The following is a 13130-nucleotide window of genomic DNA, read 5'->3' on the forward strand; positions in this document are numbered from 1 at the left end:
AACCATAGTTGCGAGGTCCCATGAGAATCAGTGCGTCAAAGGCAGTACAAACATAACCTAGCCTTACCAACACATAATCCTGTCATGTCTGTAAGTTAATTCCTGTTGGTGAAAATCGTGGATTTCTGTCTTTATACAACAGGTGATGGGATCAGCGTTCAAGAGGCATTATTAGGTATCAACAGAAAAGAAAGACTGAACTTGAAAGGTCCTTTGAAAACAGAAGGGCGAGAATGTCTCAGCACAGGTAAATAGTGGGTGAGATATCTGCACTTGTCTAATGTTGAAATGTTTAATAAATGCCCCTTCCCCCTTAGGACCAAAACTTGAAACACAGCTTTTCATTGAATAAGAAACTTGCCCTCCCAGTCCCTGGCCTCTCCTTGTGGAGTACCCCAAGGTGTTTTACTCTTACTGTGACTATTCCAGGCCTGCTGTTGACACCCATCACTGATGCAGTAATGCAAGTGTATGCAGATCATATCCTAAAGCAGGAATCTGCAGATCACAGACGCCAGCTCAGATCTACATGACTGGATGACTAACAACAAACCCTGCCTGATTGGTTCAAAAGCAGAAACCAGGCTTTTCATTACGTTACCAAGTAAGACCTTGCCATTCAGAGAGCCAGAAACCCTGGACCTGCCCCCCCCCCTATTCCAGTCAGCAAAGCCAACATGCTAGTGATGATTTTTGATGCCAACATGTTCTCCTCACCAGAGCTGTGCTCGATAACCCCGAGCATGCACCGCCACCTGCACTGTTTCTTCCTGCCACAACATGAACTATGGTACAGGAAAAAAGAACCTGGAGCACTGTTGTTTGCCAGCTTAGACTATTGCAATGCCCCATACACAGGGTCTCACAAGAAAACAATATATCAACCAGAAAGGATCCAAATTAAGCAGGCTAGAGTGCCCTAGGGCCTCAGACCTATGAGCCAGATGTCACCAACTCTGAAGTCCCTACAGTGGGTCCCACTTGCATCACTCCATTGCTACACTCCTAACAGAGCATTGAGATCTTCCCAACTATTAAACGGAGCTTCTATGGTGCCAGCAAAGCTAAAAGGGCGCACAGATGCTTTCATCCCAGGGACCCCACCTCTGGAATAATTCCCCCTCATCCCCCGAGACGGGAGGAAAGCCATATCAGTGTCCCCTCCTCTGGAATAACTACCCCCCTCCATTGAGAATGGAGGAAAGCCATTACAGGGCCCCCTCTGCTGGAATAACTACCCCCCTCCACTGAGAAGTGAGGAAAGCCATATCAGGGTCGCTCTGTCTAGAATAAACACTGAGCCTAAAAGGATCGCACCAGGGAGCTTTACAGTGATGATCCCCCCCTGACATCGGGGAGCTTAGAAGGGTCACACCTGGGAGCTTTACAGTGATTATCCCCCCCTGACATCAGGGAGCTTAGAAGGGTCACACCTGGGAGCTTTACAGTGATTATCCATCCCTAGTATCAGGGAGCCTATAATGATCACACCTGGGAGCTTTACAGTGATTATCCATCCCTAGTATCAGGGAGCCTATAATGATCACACCTGGGAGCTTTACAGTGATTATCCATCTGTGACATCAGGGAGCATAGAAGGATCGCACCTAGGAGCTTTACAGTGATTATCCACCCCACCCCCCAATGACATCAGGGAGCGTAGAAGGGTCACACCTGGGAGCTTTACAGTGATTATCCATCCCTAGTATCATGAAGCCTATAATGATCACAACTGGGAGCTTTACAGTGATTATCCACCCCTGACATCAGGGAGCATAGAAGAATCACACCTGGGAGCTTTACAGTGATTATCCATCCCTAGTATCAGGGAGCCTATAATGATCACACCTGGGAGCTTTACAGTGATTATCCACCCCTGCCATCAGGGAGCTTAGAAGGATCGCACCTGGGAGCTTTACAGTGATTATCCACCCCACCCCCCAATGACATCAGGGAGCGTAGAAGGGTCACACCTGGGAGCTTTTCAGTGATTATCCACCCCTACCACCAGGAAGCTTAGAAGGATCACACCTGGGAGCTTTACAGTGATTATCCACCCCTGACATCAGGAAGCTTAGAAGGATCACACCTGGGAGCTTTACAGTGATTAACCATCCCTAGTATCAGGGAGCGTAGAAGGATCGCACCTGGGAGCTTTAAAGTGATTATCCACCCCTGACGTCAGGGAGCATAGAAGGATCACACCTGGGAGCTTTAAAGTGATTATCCACCCCTGACATCAGAAAGCCTATAATGATCACACCTGGGAGCATTAAACTGATTATCCACCCCTGACATCAGGGAGCTTAGAAGGGTCACACCTGGGAGCTTTACAGTGATTATCCACCCCTGACATCAGGGAGCTTAGAAGGGTCACACCTGGGAGCTTTACAGTGATTATCCACCCCTGACATCAGGGAGCTTAGAAGGGTCAGACCTGGGAGCTTTACAGTGGTTATCCACCCCTGACATCAGGGAGCTTAGAAGGGTCACACCTGGGAGCTTTACAGTGATTATCCACCCCTGACATCAGGGAGCTTAGAAGGGTCACACCTGGGAGCTTTACAATGATTATCCATCCCTGACATCAGGAAGCCTATAATGATCACAACTGGGAGCTTTACAGTGATTATCCAACCCATGACTTCAGGGAGCTTAGAAGGATCACACCTGGGAGCTTTACAGTGATTATCCACCCCTGACTTCAGGGAGCTTACAAGGGTCACACCTGGGGGCTTTACAGTTATTATCCACCGCTAACATCAGGGAGCATAGAAGGGTCAAACCTGGGAGCTTTACAGTGATTATCCACCCCTGACATCAGGGAGCATAGAAGGATCTCACCTGGGAGCTTTACAGAGATTATCCATCCCTAGTATCAGGGAGCATAGAAGGATCGCACCTGGGAGCTTTACAGTGATTATCCATCCATAGTATCAGGTAGCGTAGAAGGATCACACCTGGGAGCTTTACAATGATTATCCACCCCTGACATCAGGGAGCCTATAATGATCACACCTGGGAGCTTTTCAGTGATTATGCACCCCTGCCACCAGGAAGCTTAAAAGGGTCACACCTGGGAGCTTTACAGTGCTTATCCATCCCTAGTATCAGGGAGCGTAGAAGATTCACACCTGTGCGCTTTACAGTGCTTATCCATCTCTAGTATCAGGGAGCGTAAAAGGATCACACCTGGGAGCTTTACAGGGATTATCCACCCCTGACATCAGGGCGCTTAAAAGGGTCACACCTGGGTGCTTTACAGTGATTATCCGTCCCTAGTATCAGGGAGCGTAGAAGGATCGCACCTGGGAGCTTTACAGTGATTATCCATCTCTAGTATCAGGGAGTGTAGAAGAATTGCACCTGGGAGCCTTACAGTGATTATCCACCCCTGACATCAGGGAGCTTAAAAGGGTCACACCTGGGAGCTTTAAAGTGATTATCCATCTCTAGTATCAGGGAGCGTAGAAGGATCGCACCTGGGAGCTTTACAGTTATTATCCATCTCTAGTATCAGAGAGCGTAGAAGGATCGCACCTTGGAGCTTTACAGTGATTATCCACCCCTGCCATCAGGAAGCTTAGAAGGATCACACCTGGGAGCTTTACAGTGATTATCCATCCCTAGTAGCAGGGAGCGTAGAAGGATCGCACCTTGGAGCTTTACAGTGATTATCCATCCCTGATATCAGGGAGCCTATAATGATCACACTTGGGAGCTTTACAGTGATTATTTGTCCCTGACTTCAGGGAGCTTAGAAGGAACGCACCTGGAAGCTTTACAATGATTAGCCACCCCTGACATCAGGGAGCTTGGAAGGGTCACACCTGGGAGCTTTACAGTGATTATCCATCCCTGCCACCAGAAAGCTTACAAGGGTCACACATGGGAGCTTTACAGTGATTATCCACCCCTGACATCGGGGAGCTTAAAAGGATCACACCTCGGAGCTTTACGGTGATTATCCATCCCTAGTATCAGCGAGCGTAGAAGGATCGCACCTGGGAGCTTTACAGTTATTATTCAACCCTGACATCAAGGAGCTTAGAAGGATCACACCTGGGAGCTTTACAGTGATTATCCAGCCCTGACATCAGGGAGCTTAGAAGGGTCACACCTAGGAGCTTTACAGTGATTATCCATCCGTGACATCTGGGAGCTTGCAAAGGTCACACCTGGGAGTTTTACAGTGATTATCCATCCCTGACATCAGGGAGCATATAATGATCACACCTGGGAGCTTTACAGTGATTATCCATCCCTGACATAAGGGAGCATATAATGATCACACCTGGGAGCTTTACAGTGATTATCCACCCCTGCCACCAGGAGGCTTAGAAGGATCACACCTGGGAGCTTTACGGTGATTATCCATCCCTAGTAGCAGGGAGCATAGAAGGATCACCTGGGAGCTTTACAGTGATTATCCACCCCTGCCACCAGGAAGCTTAGAAGGATCACACCTGGGAGCTTTATGGTGATTATCCATCCCTAGTAGCAGGGAGCGTAGAAGGATCACCTGGGAGCTTTACAGTGATTATCCATCCCTGATATCATGAAGCTTAGAAGAATCACACCTGGGAGCTTTAAAGTGATTATCCACCCCTGACATCAGGAAGCATAGAAGGATCACACCTGGGAGCTTTACAGTGATTATCCATCCCTAGTATCAGGGAGCGTAGAAGGGTCGCACCTGGGAGCTGTATAGTTATTATCTACCCCTGACATCAGAGAGCATAGAATGATCATACCTAGTAACTTTACAGTGATTATCCATCCCTAGTATCAGGGAGCGTAGAAGATTGACACCTGTGAGCTTTACAGTGATTATCCATCTCTAGTATCAGGGAGCGTAGACGGATCGCACCTGGGAGCTTTACAGTGATTATCCACCCCTGACATCAGGAAGCCTATAATGATCGCACCTGTGAGCTTTACAGTGATTATCCATCTCTAATATCAGGGAGCGTAGAAGGATCGCACCTGGGAGCTTTACAGTGATTATCCACCCCTGACATCAGGAGGCCTATAATGATCACACCTGGGAGCTTTACAGTGATTATCCATCTCTAGTATCGGGGAGCGTAGAAGGATCGCACCTGGAAGCTTTACAGTGATTATCCACCCCTGACATCAGGAAGCCTATAATGATCACACCTGGGAGCTTTTCAGTGATTATGCACCCCTGCCACCAGGAAGCTTAAAAGGGTCATACCTGGGAGCTTTACAGTGCTTATCCATCCCTAGTATCAGGGAGCGTAGAAGATTCACACCTGTGCGCTTTACAGTGCTTATCCATCTCTAGTATCGGGGAGCGTAAAAGGATCACACCTGGGAGCTTTACAGGGATTATCCACCCCTGACATCAGGGCGCTTAAAAGGGTCACACCTGGGTGCTTTACAGTGATTATCCATCCCTAGTATCAGGGAGTGTAGAAGAATTGCACCTGGGAGCCTTACAGTGATTATCCACCCCTGACATCAGGGAGCTTAAAAGGGTCACACCTGGGAGCTTTACAGTGATTATCCATCTCTAGTATCAGGGAGCGTAGAAGGATCGCACCTGGGAGCTTTACAGTTATTATCCATCTCTAGTATCAGAGAGCGTAGAAGGATCGCACCTTGGAGCTTTACAGTGATTATCCACCCCTGCCACCAGGAAGCTTAGAAGGATCACACCTGGGAGCTTTACAGTGATTATCCATCCCTAGTAGCAGGGAGCGTAGAAGGATCGCACCTGGGAGCTTTACAGTGATTATCCATCCCTGATATCAGGGAGCCTATAATGATCACACTTGGGAGCTTTACAGTGATTATTTGTCCCTGACTTCAGGGAGCTTAGAAGGAACGCACCTGGAAGCTTTACAATGATTAGCCACCCCTGACATCAGGGAGCTTGGAAGGGTCACACCTGGGAGCTTTACAGTGATTATCCATCCCTGCCACCAGAAAGCTTACAAGGGTCACACATGGGAGCTTTACAGTGATTATCCACCCCTGACATCGGGGAGCTTAAAAGGATCACACCTGGGAGCTTTACAGTGATTATCCATCCCTAGTATCAGCGAGCGTAGAAGGATCGCACCTGGGAGCTTTACAGTTATTATTCAACCCTGACATCAAGGAGCTTAGAAGGATCACACCTGGGAGCTTTACAGTGATTATCCATCCCTGACATCAGGGAGCTTAGAAGGGTCACACCTGGGAGCTTTACAGTGATTATCCATCCGTGACATCTGGGAGCTTACAAAGGTCACACCTGGGAGTTTTACAGTGATTATCCATCCCTGACATCAGGGAGCATATAATGATCACACCTGGGAGCTTTACAGTGATTATCCATCCCTGACATAAGGGAGCATATAATGATCACACCTGGGAGCTTTACAGTGATTATCCACCCCTGCCACCAGGAGGCTTAGAAGGATCACACCTGGGAGCTTTACGGTGATTATCCATCCCTAGTAGCAGGGAGCGTAGAAGGATCACCTGGGAGCTTTACAGTGATTATCCACCCCTGCCACCAGGAAGCTTAGAAGGATCACACCTGGGAGCTTTATGGTGATTATCCATCCCTAGTAGCAGGGAGCGTAGAAGGATCACCTGGGAGCTTTACAGTGATTATCCATCCCTGATATCATGAAGCTTAGAAGAATCACACCTGGGAGCTTTAAAGTGATTATCCACCCCTGACATCAGGAAGCATAGAAGGATCACACCTGGGAGCTTTACAGTGATTATCCATCCCTAGTATCAGGGAGCGTAGAAGGGTCGCACCTGGGAGCTGTATAGTTATTATCTACCCCTGACATCAGAGAGCATAGAATGATCATACCTAGTAACTTTACAGTGATTATCCATCCCTAGTATCAGGGAGCGTAGAAGATTGACACCTGTGAGCTTTACAGTGATTATCCATCTCTAGTATCAGGGAGCGTAGACGGATCGCACCTGGGAGCTTTACAGTGATTATCCACCCCTGACATCAGGAAGCCTATAATGATCGCACCTGTGAGCTTTACAGTGATTATCCATCTCTAATATCAGGGAGCGTAGAAGGATCGCACCTGGGAGCTTTACAGTGATTATCCACCCCTGACATCAGGAGGCCTATAATGATCACACCTGGGAGCTTTACAGTGATTATCCATCTCTAGTATCGGGGAGCGTAGAAGGATCGCACCTGGAAGCTTTACAGTGATTATCCACCCCTGACATCAGGAAGCCTATAATGATCACACCTGGGAGCTTTACAGTGATTATCCACCCCTGCCACCAGGAGGCTTAGAAGGATCACACCTGGGAGCTTACAGTGATTATCCATCCCTAGTAGCAGGGAGAGTAGAAGGATCACCTGGGAGCTTTACAGTGATTATCCATCCCTGATATCAGGGAGCCTATAATGATCACACTTGGGTGCTTTACAGTAATTATCTGTCCCTGACTTCAGGGAGCTTAGAAGGAACGCACCTGGGAGCTTTACAGTGATCATCCAGCCCTGACATCATGGAGCTTGGAAGGGTCACACCTGGGAGCTTTACAGTGATTATCCATCCCTGCCACCAGGAAGCTTACAAGGGTCACACTTGGGAGCTTTACAGTGATTATCCATCCCTAGTATCAGCGAGCGTAGAAGGATCGCACCTGGGAGCTTTACAGTTATTATCCACCCCTGACATCAAGGAGCTTAGAAGGGTCACACTTGGGAGCTTTACAGTTATTATCCACCCCTGACATCAGGGAGCTTAGAAGGGTCACACCTGGGAGCTTTACAGTGATTATCCATCCGTGACATCTGGGAGCTTACAAAGGTCACACCTGGGAGTTTTACAGTGATTATCCATCCCTGACATCAGGGAGCATATAATGATCACACCTGGGAGCTTTACAGTGATTATCCATCCCTGACATAAGGGAGCATATAATGATCACACCTGGGAGCTTTACAGTGATTATCCACCCCTGCCACCAGGAGGCTTAGAAGGATCACACCTGGGAGCTTTACGGTGATTATCCATCCCTAGTAGCAGGGAGCGTAGAAGGATCACCTGGGAGCTTTACAGTGATTATCCACCCCTGCCACCAGGAAGCTTAGAAGGATCACACCTGGGAGCTTTATGGTGATTATCCATCCCTAGTAGCAGGGAGCGTAGAAGGATCACCTGGGAGCTTTACAGTGATTATCCATCCCTGATATCATGAAGCTTAGAAGAATCACACCTGGGAGCTTTAAAGTGATTATCCACCCCTGACATCAGGAAGCATAGAAGGATCACACCTGGGAGCTTTACAGTGATTATCCATCCCTAGTATCAGGGAGCGTAGAAGGGTCGCACCTGGGAGCTGTATAGTTATTATCTACCCCTGACATCAGAGAGCATAGAATGATCATACCTAGTAACTTTACAGTGATTATCCATCCCTAGTATCAGGGAGCGTAGAAGATTGACACCTGTGAGCTTTACAGTGATTATCCATCTCTAGTATCAGGGAGCGTAGACGGATCGCACCTGGGAGCTTTACAGTGATTATCCACCCCTGACATCAGGAAGCCTATAATGATCGCACCTGTGAGCTTTACAGTGATTATCCATCTCTAATATCAGGGAGCGTAGAAGGATCGCACCTGGGAGCTTTACAGTGATTATCCACCCCTGACATCAGGAGGCCTATAATGATCACACCTGGGAGCTTTACAGTGATTATCCATCTCTAGTATCGGGGAGCGTAGAAGGATCGCACCTGGAAGCTTTACAGTGATTATCCACCCCTGACATCAGGAAGCCTATAATGATCACACCTGGGAGCTTTACAGTGATTATCCACCCCTGCCACCAGGAGGCTTAGAAGGATCACACCTGGGAGCTTACAGTGATTATCCATCCCTAGTAGCAGGGAGCGTAGAAGGATCACCTGGGAGCTTTACAGTGATTATCCATCCCTGATATCAGGGAGCCTATAATGATCACACTTGGGTGCTTTACAGTAATTATCTGTCCCTGACTTCAGGGAGCTTAGAAGGAACGCACCTGGGAGCTTTACAGTGATCATCCAGCCCTGACATCATGGAGCTTGGAAGGGTCACACCTGGGAGCTTTACAGTGATTATCCATCCCTGCCACCAGGAAGCTTACAAGGGTCACACTTGGGAGCTTTACAGTGATTATCCATCCCTAGTATCAGCGAGCGTAGAAGGATCGCACCTGGGAGCTTTACAGTTATTATCCACCCCTGACATCAAGGAGCTTAGAAGGGTCACACTTGGGAGCTTTACAGTGATTATCCATCCCTAGTATCAGCGAGCGTAGAAGGATCGCACCTGGGAGCTTTACAGTTATTATCCACCCCTGACATCAAGGAGCATATAATGATCACACCTGGGGGCTTTAAGGTGATTATCCATCCCTGACATCAGGGAGCTTAGAAGGGTCACTCCTGGGAGCTTTACAGTGATTATCCATCCGTGACATCTGGGATCTTACAAAGGTCACACCTGGGAGTTTTACAGTGATTATCCATCCCTGCCACCAGGAGGCTTAGAAGGATCACACCTGGGAGCTTTACGGTGATTATCCATCCGTGACATCTGGGAGCATATAATGATCACACCTGGGAGCTTTACAGTGATTATCCACCCCTGCCACCAGGAGGCTTAGAAGGATCACACCTGGGAGCTTTACGGTGATTATCCATCCCTAGTAGCAGGGAGCGTAGAAGGATCGCACCTGGGAGCTTTACAGTGATTATCCATCCCTGATATCAGGGAGCCTATAATGATCCCTCTTGGGTGCTTTACAGTGATTATCTGTCCCTGACTTCAGTGAGCTTAGAAGGAACTCACCTGGGAGGTTTACAGTGATTATGCACCCCTGACATCAGGGGGCTTAAAAGGATCACACCTGGGAGCTTTACAGTGATTATCCATCCCTAGTATCAGCGAGCATAGAAGGATCGCACCTGGGAGCTTTACAGTTATTATCCACCCCTGACATCAAGGAGCTTAGAAGGATCACACCTGGGCGCTTTACAGTGATTATCCAGCCCTGACATCAGGGAGCTTACAAAGGTCACACCTGGGAGCTTTACAGTGATTATCCATCCCTGACATCAGGGAGCATATAATGATCACACCTGGGAGCTTTACAGTGATTATCCACCCCTGACATCAGGGTGCTTAGAAGGGTCACACCTGGGAGCTTTACAGTGATTATCCATCCGTGACATCTGGGAGCTTACAAAGGTCACACCTGGGAGTTTTACAGTGATTATCCATCCCTGACATCAGGGAGCATATAATGATCACACCTGGGAGCTTTACAGTGATTATCCATCCCTGACATCAGGGAGCATATAATGATCACACCTGGGAGCTTTACAGTGATTGAGGTTAGGTTATTATTGGCAGCTTAGAGCTCCACTTTTGCACCTTTTTGTAACTACGTGTTAATTACGTGCTTTGTAGACTTTCCTTGTCTGATTTGCTAGGCAGAATCAATTTATCCAGGACAAACGCATTTGGCACCTTTGAAATCTCCTTTTGCATTTATTTGCACTTGCAAACCCTAAATTAGCAAGCACTCGTAACATTTGTAACTACATCTGTTTAAACTACTTGTGTTTGTGTTCGCGAGTGCTCTGTTAAGTAGGAACTACAGTTCCCAGGAGCCCTAGCGGCTATTTACAGAAACGTCAGGCGCTTCAGCGCCGGCGCTTCAGAGGCAAGCCGGTCCTCACCGGTCCTGCTGTCCTTGGCCAGAAACTTTGCGTCTTCTTTCCTGGCCAGCCCTATTCTACGACTTCGGTAAGAATGGGAATAGGAGAACTCAGCAACCTTCTCTCCAAACTACAAGAGTCACAGAAAATAGAAGCCATACACGCACATGCACAGGAAATCTTAGACAAGACCCACAGCGCCCAAGCACTACCTGAACACGATTCCTTTACGTATGCGAACGTAACTCCCTCCTATAGGCCGACAACAATAGCACAGGCTTTCACTAGTGACCGAACTAGGACAGAAACCAAACAAATTCACGATAAAGAACCCTTGTCACTAAAACTGAAAATATGTCTACTAAACACACGCTCCCTTAACCAACACGCTTCATGTGTACACGATTTGATTGTGTCAGACAATATCGACATAATGTGTATCACGGAAACGTGGTTACAGGACCCTATTGGACCCACCTGCTCTCTGGCAGTACCTACGGGTTACACAATCCACTACTCTAATAGAGGAAGCGGGAAAGGGGGTGAAGGAGCCATAGTTTCTCGAGAATCACTGCCTGTATTTTCCTCCATATCCTCCTGTATAGGCTGTGAAATACTACACCTCAAACATTGTCCCACGGACAATAACTGCATTAACTTCATACTTATCTATAGACCTCCCTCTTTGGAATCAGAGTTCAACGATGAACTTTCTATTCTTGCCGATTCCCTTACAGGCCTAAATAAAACCACAATCATCCTTGGTGATTTAAACCGGTGGCGTGGAGACCCAAAAGACAAGGAAGCCATTTCCCTTGAAAAAACATTGGAAAAAATGCACTTCAATGTTATGAATCACGATCCTACCATGGCAAATGGCCACCAATTGGATTGGGTCATTACCAACAACTTAGAGACCAATAACTGCGTTACCAACCCTTGCATATGGTCTGACCATAATAAAATAGTTTTTGACATGCACCTACCTATCCCAGCAAAATAAAACGCTAATAAGGCAAGTAAAGTTCTGTCCAGGAACTTTAAAAATATTGAAAGAGCAGACTTACAACTCTGCATCAATAGCATCTTAGCTGACATTAATGAAAAAGATTCATGTGACACCATAATCAAAAAATATGATCAGCAGATTCTCACGTTAATCAACCAGAAAGCACCCAATCGAGAAAAAACTGGAAGGCCCAACCTTAACCATTAAAAATGGTTTTCACCTGAACTCATCTCTCTTAAGAAAGACAAAAAACGTAGTGAAGTTGAATGGCTTAAAAACCAAACAGAGGACCACAAAACAAGCTGGAAGTCACTAGAAAAACCCTACAAAACAAAGATCAACGAGGCGAAAAAGAACTATTTCAACAGCCAAATTGAAGCATCATCCAATTCAGCCAGTAAGCTATTCGACCTAAATCCTTAGAAAAACCTAAGGCGTTGGCCCCGGAATTTATTCCATCACAAACTGAATGCGAAAATACTCGGGCTGCATTTGCGAATAAAATATCCAAAGCCAGAGAACGAATTACATTATCACAAGCCAATAAACATCAACGTAGCCTACCTGCAGAACAACTAATAATAATGGGCAAGTAGAAGTTTCAATTTCAATCCATCTCTTCAGAAACTATGTTAAAAACGTTAGCAACTATGAAACCATCCTCCTGCGCTGAAAACCTACTCCCTCCTAAGATCATCCTACAATATCCAGAAATGTTTGCGCCACTCTTTACTAGAATTGTCAACACCTCATTTCGGGACAAAGTAGTACCCAACAATATAAAAAAGGTTACCGTCACACCCCTGGTTAAAAAACCTACCCTTGACCCTCGCGACCCTAACAACTTAAGACCCATCACAAACTGTAATTTCACACTTAAAGTACTAGACAAAATAGCAACAGCCCAACTCCAAGAATATGTGGAAAGCCACAAGATCTTACACCCTCAACAATCTGGCTTTAGAGCTCCGCACAGCACTGAAACCGCCATGCTGGACTTACAGTCCAAAATGCTGGAAATTATGGACCAGGGAAAGGCTGGTTTACTAATCTTGCTAGATCTGAGTGCCGCCTTCGACCTGCTTGACCACCAGCTCTTGCAACAATCACTGGAGAAGGTTGCTAATTGTTCCAAGGAATATATACGCTCGTTAACATCTTTCTTAGAAAACAGAATATCTAGAGTACACTGGGGCGACAAATTCTCCTCTGAATTTAACATCTTTTGCGGGGTTCCACATGGAGTTAGTCTATCCCCTTTGCTCTTCAATCTGTACATCCGGTTTCTATGTGAGCTACTTCAACTCCTCCAGATATTCTTCACCAACTATGCTGACGATACTCAGCTGGTCCTGGAACTGAGTGGGGACTACGCTAAAGATAGTACGACTCTAAATACACTTTA

At 46.8% G+C, this 13130-nt stretch overlaps 1 protein-coding gene across 4 annotated transcripts in view; it reads left to right on the forward strand.

Moving 5' to 3' along the window:
* LOC138489384 (zinc finger protein 1 homolog) overlaps positions 1-13130 on the forward strand; it is a 406551-nt gene that overhangs the window by 319259 nt on the left and 74162 nt on the right. For 2 of the 4 annotated variants that reach the window (XM_069617105.1, XM_069617104.1), the window contains one exon: positions 143-247. The exons of the other annotated variants lie outside the window; for them this stretch is intronic. In XM_069617105.1, coding sequence (XP_069473206.1) covers positions 143-247 — 105 coding nt within the window. The remainder of the gene's footprint in view (positions 1-142; positions 248-13130) is intronic. 4 annotated transcript variants of the gene reach the window in all.

The sequence above is a fragment of the Ambystoma mexicanum genome, chromosome 9 (assembly GCF_040938575.1).
Source record: "Ambystoma mexicanum isolate Mex_15411 chromosome 9, UKY_AmexF1_1, whole genome shotgun sequence".
Lineage (NCBI taxonomy): Eukaryota > Metazoa > Chordata > Amphibia > Caudata > Ambystomatidae > Ambystoma > Ambystoma mexicanum.